Genomic DNA, 19,576 nt, shown 5'->3' on the forward strand with positions numbered 1-19,576 from the left:
TGAATTTTAAAGTTGTCAGCACCACCCTGGAGAGAGAAGGAATAAAGAGGATATCCAGAAGAAAGAACATCGTCTAAGAATCGGAGCGGTCATCCTACGTTGAAAAATTATGGCGCCTCGAAAAGGGATTGTTTTCATAACGGTAATGAGCTTATTAATGGTGTAATCATCTCCATGGTGTGCCAGGTAGGTGCCCCTCCAGCAGAAGAATATGGCGCAGCGCTCTATCCAATCCGTCTTGCACATCGTGGCGGTGGTTGCCCTACCCATAAGTTAATTAATGTAACACAAATAAGCTCTTTAGGGCACGGTACCTTTTTTTCCGGATAGCTGAGTGGTTAGAGCGCAAGGCTGTCGTACGGAAGGTCGCGGTTCAAATCTCGCTGGTGGCCGTGGGATTTGTATCGTGATTTGACGTCGGACACCACTCGACTCAGCTGTGAATGAGTACCTGAGTCAAATCAGGGTAATAATCTCGGGCGAGCGCAATGCTGACCACATTGCCTCCTACAGTATACTGTAGTGAACCGTTTCGGTCTTGAATGAAGTGCTCTAACAGACTTCAAGACCCTGATCCAACATGGATTGCTGCGCCAACGATTATTATTATTATTAACTTTTTAAGAAAAAATAACCGTTATCGGTTATTAGCGGAAGTAGAAAGGAGGGACTTTGTTATTTCTCTCCCGGTGGCGGGGCTGGAAAATCAAACTTTACCTTGATGATACCAAAATATTCCCCATTTCTAGAGCCTTAACGCTTTAGAAGGCGACTGCTGCCATTTTCTCAATCGCCTTCGCCTCCCCTACTATAAAGATTTCACTCCCTCCGGATATGGGCATGAAATTCTACAAGTTATTAAAAATGCACCCAAAAAATTGAACGTTGAACAATATATCCTGACATATACGGTAACTGTTAGCCAGTAGAACTGCTGAAATATCTGAAGAACAAAATTCGCAACTGGAAAGAGAACGAATGACAACCTACTTCAAGAGCTGCTGAAATATCAGAAAAGCGATATGTATGGTTTTAAGTTTGAGCTTGGTGTAGTGAAACATCTCAACAACGTAGTTTACGAATTATTATACAAATCTTCGAGCAAATTCGTCTACTTTCAGTGTCGCTGCAATTCACGAAGAGCAAGAAGCTCAGTGTGCTCAATGCACGCTTTTAAATGGTATCGTTTGGAGCAACGGATATTGTGAAATATGGTAATTTCACTCCCACATTCCAAGTGGAAAGACAAGTGTATAATCAAATTCGTTCAGTTCTTCCGGTACCAGGAGAAAGTTTTTTGTTCCTGCTGGTAAAAACATTTAGATGTACATTTCGACTCCAAGTTAACGTGGAAGCATCATATCCAGGAACAATACCAGAAATCCTGCAGATTGTTTTGCACTGCAATAGGGAAGACCTGTGAACTTTCTCCAAAATGGATTCATTGGATGTATGCATCCATCATAAAAACCCATTTTAATGTCGTCTGACGGGCGAGACTGAACTTTGCCAATAGCAGGAAGCTGCTGACGCAGATTAAGTGACTCGGTTGCCTAAGTATAACTGGAGCAATTAGTAATACGCCGACGACGGCACTCATAGCTATCCTAAGTCTAACCCCCACTTATTTGCAAGTAAAAAGGATAGCAGCTAACGACGCATATAGGGTTGATACTATTAACGCGTGGAAGGGCGGCTAATCATACAGTTTTGTGTCCATTTGGAAATACTTTGGCAAACATCAGGTGGCTTTGTTGCCCGCCGATCATGGAATAGCCGATAAATGGCCACGAGTTTTTTGGAATTATAGATTTAATAATCTCGGTCGTCGGGTCAGTCATGGAAGACGGATCGGGCAGGAAATCCAATTATGGAACTGGCCCGACAGGAAAAGGCGATACCGAAGTATAATACCAACAAAAAATATTTCTTTCCTAAAACGATGATGAAAATTTTCTTAGTATCTCATATTTACATCGAAGCTTGAAATTAATCAAAGTTTTATGCTTCTATGATTGTCTTTCTTGTTTTTAACTTCTGTTTTGTTAACGATAGCCGTCAGCTGTCGACTTTATTTCAAGAGATCGTTAAAGTTGTTGCTGACATTACATCCTAATAAATATAAAATGTTATTTACCTATCTGTTCTGTCAACCTATCCCTAATTGAAATCCCTCCTGCAGAGTTTTAACTATAATGAAAATTGATTTTGGAACTGTTAACCAAGAGACATTACTAACACACAATTTTGGGCTGTATTCATAATAAAATTGGAACCTGCTGGTAATTCTGTCTACTTCTCCGTTTCCTAGCATTTTGACCATTCTCACTTTCTTGTAGATACGGTTGTTTTGTATTTCCACATGCGATGTCTTGATGAAAGGTCCTTCAATATTAGTACAACTATTTCTTTGGAATCTATTGAGTCCCCTGGTAAATTTTTCAACACTGATACAGGGCAGTTTCGATTGATCTTGGAATGGATGCGGAAGATTAACGGTAGATCGTCAGTTTTAGTGTATTTGTACAGAGCCTTTTCCAATGTTTATATTTAGAATGAGCAGTTTTCTTTTTGCCCGCTCTCGGAGCGAAAACTGTCCTTGAATATTTCCATAGCCCTTTGGAGTAGTATTCGGCAGATACCAGCTACTTTGGATAATTTCAATAATTTAGAAGTTTTCACTCTACTTCTGACCGTATCTATTTAGCTATTTTCCAGTTTTCCTTCTTCCCCTTTCTGTCTATTGTTTTTGGGTGTCAGATATAATGGTGGTGTCCTCTACCGTGGGGGTGGTCCTGAAAATGCATTTTGAGAAGTTGGTGCACCCTATCCTTCTCATTTTCGATAAATGTTTTATCTCTCCTTTTCAGCCAGACAGAGAAGATTGTTCTCTCCTTGGCCAAGCCCTCGTTCATCTTGGATTATCCGTGGTTTCTTCGATCCTTTCACATAATTTTCAAAAATTCTTTTGCATTTCTTCCCTGTTCGCGTTGCTATACGCCTGCAGAATGTTTTTGCACCTTGGTCAATCTCAGATTTGTTTCGTCTGGTTGAAGAGTTTTCGGATCCCTGTTCTTATCTTGGGCAGTTTTCAGCAGCTTTTCCAGCAATGTCCTTAACGTTAAATCTATGATTCGACTTAAAAGGTTCCACCGAAACTTAAACTAACCTACACATAAGAGTCTAGGATCTCTCGCCTGACGCAAGGCGTGTTTCCTTCATATATAACCAATATTTTAAAATTCGAATAAACTGCTGTATAAAAAAGTTTGCTAACATTCGAGAAAAATGAAAATATTGATTAATTTACATTTCAAAATCATCCAACTTACAAAAACGACCTCAAAAATCAATTTCGCGATTTTTACCCAATTTTTCATCTTCTTTCCCATCATTTAAATCAAATTATTTCATGCCAGCAATTACATATGAATCTCTATCTTGGTGGTTTGAACTGCCACAACGCCTTCAGACTGACCTCAAAAACCTTTCACTTTCTTTGTTTAATTTCTGGTCATTTGAAACTCAACTTCCGACCTTCGTTCCATTCAGCTATCGAAAAACCATGATAGATCAAACGCTTTTCCAATACCCAAAAGAACCAATAATTTCCATACTTTCCCTCAATGACGTCAAATAATTAATAATTAGAATAAATTGTTGCAATTTCTTCATCAGTTCTAGGTATAAATTAAGCTAAACCTCAAAAGTACACATGATTCATTCTTGACATCAATAAATTTTTTTTTCTTGCTTTTAAATTGTTCAGTCAGTTCGCGGTAGTTTTTTGTGTTATTTTTGATATAAATGCGAGTTTCTTTGCAAGCAATGATTAACACACTTAAATCAATCATTTAAGAGTGTTATAATGTTGCTGGGAAGAGTGTTGGGCGAGATCAGCAGGTCGATAACATCTTTTCAATGAACACCAAAATTTGCTGGTAACAACAATAGAGAATGGAAACAAGCTGTTCCTAATAGTAAAAAGAAAGATGGAAAGCTTAAATTCTTTATAATCCGAAAAATCTAGAGATTAATTTTGCGAGGTGCGATTTAGTTTCAAGATAGTTCAGTAACAGTTACTTGAAACAGTTTCATTTTTTTTCTTTGTGCAATTATGGAAGACAAGTGTAAGAAAAAAGCTAAGTAGATTCTTGGTAGAACAATTATAATTTTTTTTCCTAGGAAGAAATTATCCTTTAATTAAATAATGGCAGTCAATTTAGGGGAATTTGAAGATTGGAGGAACTCTCTCAGTTGCTTAACATACATATGTAATGTCAGCTTTTCCTTTCCCCTTTTTATATTCGTGATTTACGTACTTATGGTATGTCGTTCTATATTTCTAAAAAGCAAATAATGACAATGACCCGTCTTGTCAAATAGCAGCACGTCAGGCTTGTTGTACGATATACGGCGATCAGTTAGAAATTGTCGGTCCCAATACACGCTGTAAGCAGAACTATCAAATACTGCCTGCAGCTCATAACGGTAAACCGGACATGTTGCTGTGATCAGCCCATGTTTGTATGCAAGGTTTTCGTGAATCATCTTACATACAGGATTATACCTTTTTGTGTATTGCACCGGTGCTATTACAGTGCAGTCAGAAATGAGATGGTTCAACGTTTTGGACGCTGAACCACCCATTGGTTGTTCTCCACTCGCTCTTTCATTATCAGTTTTTTAGAAGCTCGGGTGGCGACCGCGTCGTCCTGAATGGCACATGAATCTCTCCGTCGCAGTAAAGAGTTCCACAGCACACAGCCATCTGTTCGAGAAATGCAAATCGGCAAATGTTTACCAAATGCGATTAACGTGTTTACCGTGCATTGTCTTCGTCCTTCATTCATCGATCCGCTCTTGGTCGGACTTGACGCCATTCAGAGGATTGAAAGATCGATCCTTCAAGTGGAGTCAGTCCACAGTCTACTCTACAGCAGCTGCATGCAAGGGATTCGCCTCTTCTTTGCTGTAAAAATGAGCGCGCAGCGAGTCGACTTGGCGATGATGTTGTACGGCCACGTCAACCACGCCCTCCGATGTTTGTATGATGCATTCAGAATTTCAATATAGAAGTTCATATCTGCCGCTGAACGTTTTCCAGGTCGGTTTTCGTCCACGGCAATATTCCGAATGCTTAAGCCAGTGAAGAGATAGGGAATACATTCAGTGCGCTTATTTTATTCTTTCCCGACAGATGCGATTTAAGTACTAGCTTTACACGTCGCAGGAATTCGGACAGCAGAGCATCCTTCAGATCGCAACTCGAATATGGGTAGGCATTTGTGGAAGTCTGTTTCGGTCATAGCTTGTAAGTCACCAATGCTTGAGTCGTCTAAGTACATCAAGTGTGTTAGTTCGCAGTTTATACGTAGGCCGTATTTGTTTGCAAAAGTAGCCATGAAAAGGGGTTCAGTGCTATGCAGAACCAATGGAGACTCAACCAATCCCCCTGAAAAATGCCTCTCCGTATATTGACAGGTTCTGAGGATTTGATACCCTCAGATGAGCACACTGATAAGGTCGTTGGCTACCCTTCCATGACTGTCGCTAAAACCTTATTAACAACCTTATTAGTTTACGATCAATGCGATGCAGGTGTAGGACATCGATTAGCCAGATATGCGGGACGTTGTTGGAAGCTTTGGCATGATCTATATTGCAACCAAAGAGGTTTCTTTGGCCTCTAGTTGCTTGTCCTACGAATACCGAGTTGGTAATGAGTTGCTCTTTCCAACCCCTTGATCAAACTCGGCAGCCCCTCTGCTCCTCGGACAGAATGTTGTTGGTCTCGAGGTGCGCATTGACCCTTCCAGTAATGATGGACGTTATGAATTTATAGAGGGTAAGCAAGTAATCGGTATTGTGTCCGCGTATTGGCACGGGGGTAATCCACTTGGCATGCTTAGCTTGTTGGGCGGGTAACTCACAAAGTCCACCCCAATATTCTTTTGCTTGCGTCATCGAAAACTGTCCTGCTTGGACGCTCTAATGAGATTCGTTGAGTGATCTGAAAAATCTCCGCTGGTTCCTCGTGTAAGCTGCATTCTGAGCACGTCTGGAGTGACTTTCGTCATACCGTCTTAGCCGACTGCATACGTCAGATAGTTTCTGCTTTAGAGTATCCAGAATTTCAACTATGGATGTCTCACTAGAGATGGCATAGTTTCTGTAAACCTGACGGTCGGGACTGTATCGCTGTGAGTAGTGTAGCGTTACTTTTCCGCGACCTGCTACACAGGCACGTGTGTGAGTTGCAGGAAACACTGGACGAATCTCTTGGCCAACAAGGGGCGATAGGAGCGGATGATGAAGAAGTTTATTTTCTGAGTCCACTTTATCCGCTGTCTACGCGAATCTACTGAAGTGATCGCCACAGATTATGGCGAAACAGCTGCAGCAGGTGGAGCAATGTTCCTGGTCATCGTAGCGCCTAGACGTTGAATCGCCCCACGGTTAGCGATTTCGATGCTCTGCTGTCCATTATGGGAGCCCAACCCAGTCACCAAGTCTGACGAATCCACGGATTATCTGTACCGGACGTCAAATTTTTCCTTCTCATTTTTGGATTTGAATTTTATACTTAATTGCCAGGTGTGGTTTTAGCTCCCTGAATGGCGTACAGCCATTCAGAAGCTATCTATCCCTGTTCCTTTCACAACCGGGGACCAGCTACGGCGTACGGTTTTCGGGCTTGTTTTTGTAAAGCCTTAATATTATTATCTTGCGCAGAACTTAGAAACTTAGACTTAGATTGTCGAAATACCACAAATTATTAGCTTTTTCTTCTTCAAGGTTCACTGTATTACTTCTAAATGATGAATTTCTCTGGGCAAAAGCCGCCGTAATAAGATGGCTTTTTTTTTAAATGGTTTGAGGAGTTTTCCTTTGCTAGGTAAGAAGCTTGGTTGCATTAATGCAATTTTTATGAAATTCTTATGACAAAGATTATTATAGATTCGGAATGGTTAAATAATAATAAAAGAAAATTCAGCAAAGAATCGGTAACATCTTTCTAGTTTAATTGTAATAATGTAATAGAGTATTTCTCCTGAAATGCCAAGACAATTCTCTCAAAAAGGCCAGTTTTTTCCAACATCATTTATTTACGATATGGATGAAATCATCAAAAAATATTCATAATTGCCAAACAAGTGCAAGGACTGTTTGTAGGAGGCATTTCAAAGTATTATTGCCATTTCTTAAATAGGTTTTCGAGTACCTAATTGCGTAAACAGGTACAATAACATGTTCCCATTTATAGGTCAGGCTAAGTAAACAGAAATCAATCATTCTTGAGTATTTTAGAAAATGTTTGCCTATATGAAGAATCGCCAGTAACATAGGCTGAACAGGGTGTTCTCAAACTAAATTTTGTCTCCATTTTGAGGTTGTATGAATTTATGTACTGTGCTATTCAAAAAATCTTCCATATTAAGTGCCAGTAATAGGTCTAACTACTCACGTGTCTTAGATTTAGACTTCATTCCACTCTAGTTATTATAACTGTTAAATGCCAGTATCTTGCTTTTATATAGATTTTATAACATACATAAAATGAATCAATCATTTTACTATAAATTTTATATGTAATTTGAGCAACCTTGGTTACGATTGTTACTTTTCTTGAATGCCACTATTTTTTACTCACCCCGTGTTTAAAGTAGAACAACCGAATAATGAAAAAAAAATTGCTAGCCTAACGCCGCATACTTGGTGGTCATTGAATCTGCATGTTTGTTTCAACAAGTGTCCACGAACTTGAAAAGTGCAAAGACCAACAAAAATCTTGATTTGACGCTTGGAGAGAAAGAGCCAAAACCCATATAAAAATTAAATCTTAACTTGGATGATGAATACGAGCTCGAACAAGAAACGAAGCGATTTTAAGATGAAAAACCAGTTTCAGATTCAACATTTGATAAAAAAGTAACCATTAGGTATCCGCAACGTTTTTGTATCTGTGTATGTCTGAAATATAATTGCAAAAGTATTGCAAACCTAAAATTACATCAAATCAATCGTTGAAAATCTGAAATTTTCTTTCCACTTTTCGTTGAAAATTTATATCTTGAACATTAAAAATCATCGGAATGTGGGAAATTTTAACTCACCCATAAGGAAAGATTCATCGAAATGTAGTTTGTACTTCTTTCAGTGATAGTGCGATAGATAGTACTCGTTCGTGTGGCCATAAAAGAAATTCACAATTACATTTCATCATGTACTACCAGTTCTTCCGCTATTTTTATTAAATGCAATTTGGGTTAAGAGAATAAATAGCGTATTTTGAGATCTGTTAGTGATATTAAGGCTAATGGTGACTTGAAATATCTTGGATGGCTGGTAGGGTATTTAGTTTTCGAGTTTTCAACGGAAGTGTACACTTGATGGTGCACGAGTGAGATTACTGCTTGATAAGAACGGGGTAACAAAATTAGGTATTTCACAGACGAATCATTCACATGAAATTGATTTACTCACTAAATTGGCAAATTAGTTTACTGACAACAAAATTAGCACCTCTTGGTTGTAGGATTGATTTGCGATTAAGATATTCATCTAAAAGGAATTTAGGTAGTTTTTTTTCCAAATGGCTAGGTGTAATCAGCGTAAGTGATGATTGTGATTCGAAAAAAATTCTGCTTAAGCAAGTCACGGAATAATCTAGAACACTTTACAGTATGAAAAATTGTTTCGTCAGAGCCCTATATAATGGAAAAGAACGATGACGGTAGGATTTTTTCTAAAATAGAATAGTTTTCTACGAGGCTATTTTTCATATTGTACGTTAGAGATTTATTTGAAAGTAAAGAAGTCTAAGTGAAATCTCGCGTTGCTTCTAAATATTACTAGCGAAAAGAGAAGGCAAGTGTTAATTATTTCAAAGTAGACAAGTGTCTATATGGCATGTACATAAGTGAATCGATGTAGATAGATAATTTTATAAGGAAGAACAGCCATCTTCAAACTACCTTTATTCGGAGTGGAAATTCCAAAACAAGGTCGCAACGGTTTTAGTTCAAAATTGGCATTCTTATTTTCTGCTTTTCTTTTGACGTATTCTATTGAAAAAAATAGTTTTAGAATTATGATAATTCAACTAGAAGTCACGCCTTACGATATCGATGCAAAATTATTGGCAGATCGAAATGACAGTTTCAACTAAATCGTCCGCGCTGATCTTTGAAAAAATTGGTATTCTCAGTTTCAAAGGTGAATGTGTCAGTTTGCTCTGCCAGAAACACAATGTAGTATGCATTGTTTCGGCCAGGGACAATCTGACCAGAGAATGTATTTAGTGATAAACAAGTGCGTGTCGACGAAACACTTCGATGGAGTTTCGGTCAGACTTTCAGGTTTAGTTTTTTGGGATAGCTCTCCCCTCTGGGTTGTCTTCGGCAACTCAAGTGCTGTTTGACCATCGCGAATCTCAATAACTTATTGCAAATGGCGCCTAACGTGAGGCCAAACATTTCCTAAGTTCATGGTCCAACATTCGTTTGGTTCGAATCAATGGAAAGTAGTCTATTCCGGCCCACAACTTCCTTTTGATGTATCGGATAGAGATTGGAAGGATTGCTTAAACCTCAACAAAAAAAACTCCACTGGTCACTGTCGGCTAAACTATCACCTAGGGCAGCTAGGGATATCTGCGGATATGTCTCCAGGTTCAGTGTACTTTGGGAGGAATAACTGAAAATTTTTAATTTTAATTCTATTTAGTTGAGTGTAGGCTCATTTTTGCTGGATTTTATTTGAACATAGGCTTATTCCATTTTTTTATTGAGTGTAGGTTCATTCTTATTTTTTCTCTCTTTCCTTCCTTTCGAAAGTAGGTTCTGGAATTTAAATTAGAAGTCCGAGCAAATCTTACCATTTATAGTATCAGAAAACGGAGATTAATATGGATGGTCCTGGACAAACGGGCTGTCCTGGCTGCCTGAAGACTGTAGCAGCGGATACTTCTCCATTTTTAGATCGGAGCCGCAGGATGTGTGTTGTCCTCTTGCCAAGATCCATCTTCAAAGGATTTCCCAGTGCAACCAACCTAGTGTTGTTTCAGGAGGAACCACTAGCGCGGTCCACCCTTAGTGACACCCTGCAATTGCTATGCTGACACACCCGCATGTTTTTAAAACACTTGGCTGCTGACTGGTACTGACATCATTACTGGTCCTATAGTCGACTGATTTGGGAATTATCGCGCTGCGGTACCGCTTCAAAGATCATCGCTCCGAATACGATCTGCGGGACTAAATTCGGAAACGACTGCAACAGCCCGGCGAAGACTTTGACGGATTTTCCGAAGTGGTACACAAAATCGTGGAATGGTTTGAGCATATATTTAGAAACTCGCCACAGTAGGCTTTCCCCGGATCAGGTATACGAAGGATCGAGGAAATGAATCCCTTTGCAAGCTGCGAACAGGACCAGTGGCTCTTGCAACTGCCTCTGGTGGTGGCTGTCGATTCGTGAGGCTGCTAGTATTGCGGAGAAGTGGGACATAGATTTGGCGTATAGAAGACAGAAGAAACGGTTTTGCTACGGACGCGGGTAATTCCAATGTGAGCTCTGTCAACTTGGAAAAATAATAGGAGCATTCACCTCAGACACTGGAGCTCGGCAATCTGTTAATCAGACGAGTGTCCTTTAAATTTAAAATGTTAATCCCCGGCTGATTTTCCCCTAGCGGATCTCGGACAAACACCTATTCCACATCACCGCTGCATCATTGATCTTCAACTGCCTTTGCTGGAACGGGTTCCGGAAACCCAGCTGGACTGTAGTGTCCGCGGCTTTCGACGTGTGTATTGTTTCTTTCGTCTCGTCCATTATTGCACAATCTGCATATTATATAGCATAGTAGGTCAACCACGCCATCCGAAATATGCTTCAGTTCTTTTCAAGTTTCCTCGAGGAGCTTGCCCATCTCTACCGTTCTATCCCATGTACTTTCGGGACGAACCACTGGTCGCTTACTCTCAAATAATGTATTGCATGACATAGTCAGCAATGAAGTTGTCGCCCTTTTAAGTGTTTTGTTGTGCTTTTCAAATTTCTCGGTTCCAGTGTTGTTACTTTCAATTGTGTTGTACGAATTATTAACTAGCCATATTTTGAGTTTTTGATGTCATTATTATGATTTGTTATTTCTGTCTGGAGTTAAATTTTGTCTACGGAAACACAGGTCTCTACGCTCTGTGTTTACTTGATCCTATTTCGTAAATTTTCTTCACACTATATCTAAGACGCTGTACGTCACTTTCTTGTAAAAAAAAACAAAATACATATAATTCCTTTTACCTCCTTTCTGAACACATGCTTTTTTTACGACGGCGTCCGGATTTGAATTTTGCTCACTGTATGTCCGTATGTCAGGAGCCCATACATGTCCTTTAATCGCAGCTTGTGTGCTGCAAGCCTCACCTCACCTTTTACCATATGCTCCCAAAGCGACGATTGCAATAACGTCTCCAGGGCAAGGTGCTTTTCATAGTGCACGTAATGCAGAGGAAGCATCTTTGGAACGAGAACAATTTCTCGACAACTTGCGTATCTCTGGCAATCATACAATGGTCCAAAAGTGACCACAGGCATCATCACTTGGTATATGATATCCAGTGTACTGTGTGTGGTTTCAATCCCCATGCTTTACCTACGACCCTTTTTATGACGGAAAGTGCCCGCTTGCCCTTACTAGTTGTCGGGACGTTTGCTCCAATTTTGCTGGTGTTGGAATTAGTTTCAGCTTTTCTCAACAAAGGTGGGTTTGTGGTATAATTTTCGTGTTCAGTTAAGTACTATACTTGTGTAAGGCCTCGATCGACGTATGTCAACATTCGTCGCGAAAAATCAGTATTTTCGGAAAGTCTGAGTTCATTATTAAATTTTGCGGCTGAAACGTATCGCATACTAATTAAAGTTTACGATTATCAGACTCTGTCAACTTGTAAATTGTGACGCTTCTCGCAATTTTGATGTGAGTGATAACAAAGGCAATTTCGAAGAAATTCGAAAATGCACATAATTATTATATGAAGCTGCAAATATACCCCAAGAATATTTGTCCGAAGAGTTGAATGTTGACAGACCGACCTTTCTTAAACGTTTGCATGCGACGGGAATGGTAAAAGAAGTGGGTACCACATCAAGCTGAAGGAGGGAGATATCTAGACACGCAACGTGCGAGAATTTGTAGGAAATAAAAAGTTTTCTGCAAATGAAAGCTCCAAGAGGACAGGCTTAAAGTGAGATAAGATCTGCTTTCAGAACCTTCTTAAACGAAAAATCTGAAAAGAATATGATGTGCTTTTATATAATCTATCTTTTGAAATACATCTGATATTAGTATCTTCTCAAATAAAGTTGATAATATATATTACTTAATCCTGGAGAACAAAAATGTACGAACACAAATTATAACGTCGCGATACTGGAAAATTCGGTGCAAATCCGAATATAAATTGTGATCTGTGAAATGTGAAAGTCGTAGTTTTCCTGTAGATATGCTTCACCTCAAGACATTGTAGGCTGTCAGTATCATTTTAAAGTTAAAGTTCTTCACACAAACAAACAAAACCTTTCTTATGTGAAGCGTCGATCTTTCGGCCTCCAACTTGCATTTAACTGCAAGCGGATTATTCCAAATCAAGAGGTTCACCAAAAATAATGCCCTTCTAATGTTTAGTCTTTCTTAATAGAGCTTTAAGAATATGTGCTTTGTTCAGTTGAATTTATATTATAAAAACCAATTGCCATTCTTAATAATCTCCGTAAAGAAAGCATCTCCCAATATTAATTTTTTACTACAATAATTTATTGCACTTTTAATATTGTAATTTCCTAAGGGGAACTGTAAGATTTGACAGTCTTTAATCAAGTTTACCCAATTTTGTGGAATTTGGGTAGAACCTGTAGATACACAGCAAAAGATTGTAGATTTTGTATTTTCGCACACCCATACAAAGCGCAAATGGGTTATAATTGCATTTGTTCACAATAGAGGGCAATGAAAGGTCACTACCTTAGTTGAAATGCATTAATAATAACTTGGTGAAGCCCGAAATGGAACTACTGCAAATGGAGCAACGTGAAACAAGAACTTCCAGACAGCTCTATCCGCTGTTCAGCAAGTAATTCAATTTAATCATCAAAAAATATAATTTTTAGTAATTTATCATGTTGGCGAAGATACAGGGTGTAGTGAGTATTACTTTCCTATGGCAAACAGTCGTTGGAAACGCAGATTGGTCAGGGATATCTTTTGCATGAAGGACATAATTTTTTCTATATTTGTTTACACTTTCCGTTTCCATAGTATACATATTAAATTAATTTTTTTTAAATACCAACCAACTAACTTCAGAAAATTACGTTTCATGAAGATTGTACTAGATTCCAGAGGGAATTGAAAGTCCTCGATTGCAAGTGCGAGGCTGAACTTTTTAAAATTTTGTCTGTTTGTCATACGCATTTTTCACAGAAATGGATGACATCAGATTTAGTAGGAAGGTGGCAACTACGAATGCCCAAGCATACAATCTTCCTCCTACGTTGAGTTTCAGGGGGAACAGTCTCCATATGTGTAAAAGGGTTTTGTAAAATTGTTTTCACCGAATATGGTCATGTGAGGTATCAAATGAAAGGTCTCAATTAGTACTTAAATATATTTACATAGAAACCGCCTTAAGTTTACCTTAGAGTCATAATGTAATGTGAACTTTAATATAAAGTATGTTCTCAAGTTTGGTGAAAATCGTACTATTACTGACAGAATTACAGTAACTGAAATTCACTGCAACTCAAAACACTGCATATCAATATCACACTGAAGTGAGTAGTCTGACATGCTAAATGCAAATACATTTCGAGCTATGTCTAAATGGAACAGTTCTGCACTAAAATATTCTTACACAAGAAATACACAAAATCTATCATACATGGCGCATGCAATTTTCGGTTTTCACTTCGTTGTTGTTATGTTGTAATAGTGTAAAAATATAATTTTATTCAGTGGTGCGGTTTCTGCGAATCTTTATCTTTCAATAGTCAAGCTCTGGGCAATTTCTTCTTTCTGCAATGCAACTTAAATATCCGAAACTTTTGCATTTTTATTTGTTAAAAAATTGTTTATTATATGCAAATATGTACATTGCAGCCCCTTTCTCAGTGCTAGGGTTCAAATGCTGAAAGAAATCTAAAGGTGGCGGTGTCTATCCGGTAGGCCTGCCAGTTACGCCTGAACAGTCCACACATCCAAGCGCCTGGTGTACTGAAAATCCCACCAGTACAACCCTGACCATGAACGGCGTTGAGACGCAAATTTAGGATATTTTTTTGCTTGAGCTTTTGTTAAAAAGTGCTTTTCAGTGTTGAGATGTGCATGCAATTCTCGCTCACTGCCTAGACGGTCTGTCCGGCCGCCGTCGGCTAGACACCCCAACCCACACACGTATCGGTCTGCTTGGTCTCGCTTCCGGACAAGCAGATGGCCGAATCGTTTGTCAATCATTCATCGGCCGCCTAGTCTAAACTGGCAGGCCAGGTGGATTGCACAAATGTTTCGGCCGCCGGTCAACTAAGGACTGTTCAAGTGACAGGTCGACCTGATTGTGTATGCCAGGAAAAAAATCGTTCTATATATGTCTCTTACCTCGTGTACCAGGTGATTAATTGCAACCTCAGTAACTCTCGAGTACGTCCCTCCATCAAAAGCATGTTTGGTTTATTTTACTACATCTTCCGAAGACAGGGGAAAGGTGAACATCCGGTGGTACATGTGGTTGAAAGAGGCTGTCTATTCCCTGTAGATCTCCAGGTCTAATGTTTTCTGTTTCCTCTTCGATCTAAGAGTGATACCTGTCCTTTCTTTCCAATTCAGGGCAATTCACATATTTGACTTATTTTGGTGTTTGAAAAATATATATTGTGCTTAGTATACACATTGTTAATTTCACCATGAAAATTTGTAGCTTATATCATAAAAAAACGAATATTTTATTGATCCATATCAACGAAACCCTCCGGCAACCGAAAACATCGCGTTAAATTGAATGGATGTTGCTCCCCATCGTTCTGCATCTGCGAGAAGCTGCTCAACGATAAATTACACAAGCTTTTTCTTTACCCTGCATTCGTATTTTACTACTCCACTAGACACATAACGAATTCGAAAATTGCACTATCATCTTGGCCTCCACTAGGAAAAAAACCGGAGTTTTTGGCGACTTGCCAAAAAGTTGATTGAACTCTGTCCATATTATCATGAGATTTTCGTCTTATGTCGACAGACGAATTTGTTACTACTTCCAGTAACCATCATTTGGCGCGATTCCCCACCTGAAAAATTAGGAAATGTGCCTTTACCTGAACTTACCTGACACAATCTTCTTGCACATTTGATGTACGCGAGCACTCAGAAGCGAAATACCTAGATTCGGTCCGAAAGTTAGATACCATCGTTTCGATACAGTTCACTTGGTTAACTCTTAGATAGCATCTTTTATGAGAATAAGAAGAATGGAAAGAGAGAAACAAACTTACGTTAACACGAAAAATGAAAAGTGGAGTTAATTTGCACAAAATCCTTAATGGGGAAAAAGTATCTGAGATTTCTCGACTAAAGAAGTGTAATTCGTTTCAGATATTCTATCACAAAAAATGCTCGCCGACTAACCATCTGCTTTGCTATTTAACTGGATACATTCTTCTCTTCGAATTTAAATTATTGGTTGCTTTTTTATAGTGAATGTGGAAAATATATTAAAAATATTTCAAAATGAGCGAAAAATCGAGAACACACCATTCCGATTGGAATACATCCCAAATCAACCGCCAAAGTGAAGTTAAAATATAAGTGATCATTAAAAGTGTCGAAATGAAAAAATATATTGAAAAGTCATTTGTGTATTTTGTGTATAATAAAATTATAAATTCAAGTTCAATACATAACTAAAATTCAATCCTATTTATCTGGAAGATATACTAAGTTGGCGCCAAATGACTTCGACAACAATGAATATGGTTTTTTTCAAGGATTTTAAGGAACTCACATCGAAAATCAAAGGATATATATTTCACGTAGGTATTTTTAGATGTGCCACTACAAAAAAGCGGTATCTCTGTTAGATAAGCCAAGATAGCATGAATAATAAATTTAGGTTTAATCAACACCCATCAACGTAATGTTACCGATATTCGTATGCAAACTGGACTTTATACTAGCAGCTCATCGATTAGACGGGAAAAGCGATATGCTAATATCTTAAACATCATATTTTTTATGCTAAATTGTCTTTCAGATACGTTATCTAAATTTTTCGAAAGTGAGAGTTTTTTTTTATCTTGAGAATCTTGTTGAATTCCAAATGAAGTGGATAAATGGCCACATGAATTAGTTAAATTTCCACCAGTTTTCTTGTTGATATCCGGATTAGTCAGTTGCGATGCACAATCGTCATTTGATTAGTTATGCAATAAAATTTATATTACTTTATTGTATAGTATGCTGCCATTGTGTTTTTATTATTGAATTTCATAATGTAACTGAAGAAAAACGACGAAATTTCACACGTATATGTAATGGATTTTTAATTGCCAGTCAGATTTCGGATAAATGAAGGAAAATATTTGAAGCGATTTTGAATTTGGTGGAAGTTGATATTACGACTTAATCTTAAGAGATTTCCAAAAGAAATATTGTATAATTTTGCGATTTCGATGCAGATTTTAGATTATCTGGTATTTAGTGACGCAAAACACGACAAAAATTGTGCGAAATTTACGTTTGGGTCAAGCTAATTATTTATTTGTGGCATAGTTGTGAATTGGAGCTCAGAAATTTTTTTGATTCATTGAATTAGGTCTATCGAAAATTACATAACTCAGTAGTGAGATCGCTTGAAGGATTTATCTGAATCTTATATGTGCAATAGCTTAGAAATTATTTTAAAGTTTTTATTTTGGGCATATTGAAAGAAGAAAAGCAGAGATTTTTATTTCTTCTTTAAATAAGAAAACATAACTTTGACCAACCCCCCGTGACTCGGCTACTCATATGAATGAGCTATAAAGCTGAGTTGCCAAATATCCGACATCAAGTTCCGGTACAAATTCCACTGCTACCAGTGAATCCGAACGTATTTTGCTTTTAATAAGGACAAATGGTAACGATATCGTTATTATAATCTAAGGCTTTATAACTTTACTATATCAAGTGATTTCACCGTTATATCGCCAATACGATGCTTTTGTAAGTTGTCATTTATATTGATTCTGGCCCAAAAAAATGGTTATTATGATCAATCTGACAGGCGTTTATTGTTCCCTGTAATCTAATAAAAGAGTTCGCTGTTGTCATAAGGTCGTGACATCGGTTAACAGTTACGATGTTTGTCAGGACAACGGCATCCTTGTTTCGAAAACTCATTGCTTTTCCTTTTCTAGTTGTAGTTAAAGCAGACACCTTGTTGTTATGCTATCTATTTCATATTCATGTGACTTAAGTTAATGTGGATCACACTTTTTTTTTTAACGAGCAACTTCCTCCCATAGTCCATAGAAACTTCTTTTAAACACTCAAGTTTCAATGAAAGGAAAAGATGGTTTTTAAGGTTTTGTGTAAAACAAAACCTTATTAAAATCGATTCAATGTCTGTCTGTCTGTCACACGCATTTTTCTCCAAAACGGCTAAACCGATCCGATCGAAATTTGGTGGACAGATGGGAACTATGAAATCCCACGCATACAGCGATTCGCATAAATTTAGGTGGAGTTTAAAGGGGGGCTCCCCGTACATGCAAAAGGGGGATTCAAAATTTTTTTTCACCGGATATAGTTGTGTGTATCAAATGAAAGGTCTCGATTTGTACTTTCCGAAACTGATATTAGTTTTGGCATAAATTGCAAAATGCGTGAGTAAGGAGTCAAAATGTACGCACTTGAAGTGAGACAGGATTTATTTTCAGAAACTACCCAACCTAAAAATCCGAAAAAAATCAGGGTGGTGCACCTAGATGAAATCTAGGCCTCAAAATATGTCCCATTCCGATATCTGGAAAACCCCCCTTAAATTCATCCTAGGACTTCCGAATTTTGTACCAGCATAGGGGACAATATTTTGTATATATGTGCTAAATTTCATGGAAATCAGGCAATTAACGCCAAAGTTATAGCAGTTCAAACTTAGCAATTTCGCGCGAGTTTACTGCTTCCAAAACCATGCAAATCAGATGCTGACGTCATAATTACCCGGAATAATTGACATTTGCGTTGAATATTAAAGTCACATTTATGAAGAATCTATTTATCTGCAGCCCTTTTCAAAATTTTGTGTAAAACACTTATGTGAAATCTAATCTTCGAGAGACGTCCCATTCCGGTATCTGCTCAAAAAATTTACTGATAGTATATTACCAACTTTTTGAAATAGACTAAAAAACTCCCCTTAAGTTCATGCTAAGTGTACTAAATTTTGCACCGACATAGAGGACAGCCTCGTGCATACACATGCCAGGTTTCATGAAAATCCAACTATTAATGGGAAAGTTATAGCAGTTCAAACTTATCAATTTCGTGCTAATTAACAACATTCTAAGCCATACAAATAAGATGCTGACGTCATAATTAACGAGAATAATTGAAATTCCAGTGCAATATTAAAATTCCATTCAAGAAGAATCTAATTCTCCCTAGCCCTTTTTAATGTTTTGTGTAAAACAAAACCTTATTAAAATCGATTCAATGTCTGTCTGTCTGTCACACGCATTTTTCTCCAAAACGGCTAAACCGATCCGAACGAAATTTGGTGGACCGATGGGAACTATGAAATCCCACGCATACAGCGATTCGCATAAATTTAGGTGGAGTTTAAAGGGGGGCTCCCCATACATGCAAAGGGGGGACTCAAAATTGTTTTTCACCGGATATAGTTGTGTAGGGTATCAAATGAAAGGTCTCGATTTGTACTTTCCGAAACTGGCATTAATTTTGGCATAAATTGCAAAATGCGTGAGTAAGGAGTCAAAATTCACGCACTTGAAGTGAGACAGGGCTCATTTTCGGAACTACCCAACTCAAAAATCCGAAAAAAAACAGGGTGGTGCGCCTAGATGAAATCTAGGCCTCAAAATATATCCCATTCCGATATCTGCTCAAATAAACTTACTAATAGTATATTACTACTTTTTAGAAATTTGCTGAAAAACCCCCCTTAAATTCATCCTAGGACTTCCGAGTTTTGTGCCAGCATAGAGCACAATATTTCGTACATACATGCAAAATTTCGTAGAAATCTGGCAATTAACGCCAAAGTTATAGCAGTTCAAACTTAGCAATTTCGCGCGAATTTACCGCTTCCGAAGCCATGCAAATCAGATGCTGACGTCATAATTAGCCGGAATAATTGACATTCGCGTGAAATATTAAAGTCGCATTTATGAAGTATCTATTTATCTGCAGCCCTTTTCAAAATTTTGTGTAAAACACTTATGTGAAATCTAATCTTCGAGAGATGTCCCTTCCGGTATCTGTTCAAAAGATTTACTAATAGTATATTATCAACTTTTAGAA

The 19,576-nt window shown here is 38.0% G+C and overlaps 1 protein-coding gene across 2 annotated transcripts in view; it reads left to right on the top strand.

Moving 5' to 3' along the window:
• The window catches only part of LOC119652732 (serine/threonine-protein kinase N), a 263,540-nt gene that overhangs the window by 101,564 nt on the left and 142,400 nt on the right, over window positions 1-19,576 (top strand). Inside the window, exon 2 of one of the 2 annotated variants that reach the window (XM_038057050.1) lies at window positions 15,650-16,086. The exons of the other annotated variant lie outside the window; for it this stretch is intronic. Within the exon in view, the coding sequence (XP_037912978.1) occupies window positions 16,006-16,086 (81 nt within the window). The 5' untranslated portion in view covers window positions 15,650-16,005. The remainder of the gene's footprint in view (window positions 1-15,649; window positions 16,087-19,576) is intronic. 2 annotated transcript variants of the gene reach the window in all.

Source organism: Hermetia illucens, chromosome 1 (assembly GCF_905115235.1).
Source record: "Hermetia illucens chromosome 1, iHerIll2.2.curated.20191125, whole genome shotgun sequence".
NCBI classification, from domain to species: Eukaryota; Metazoa; Arthropoda; class Insecta; order Diptera; family Stratiomyidae; genus Hermetia; species Hermetia illucens.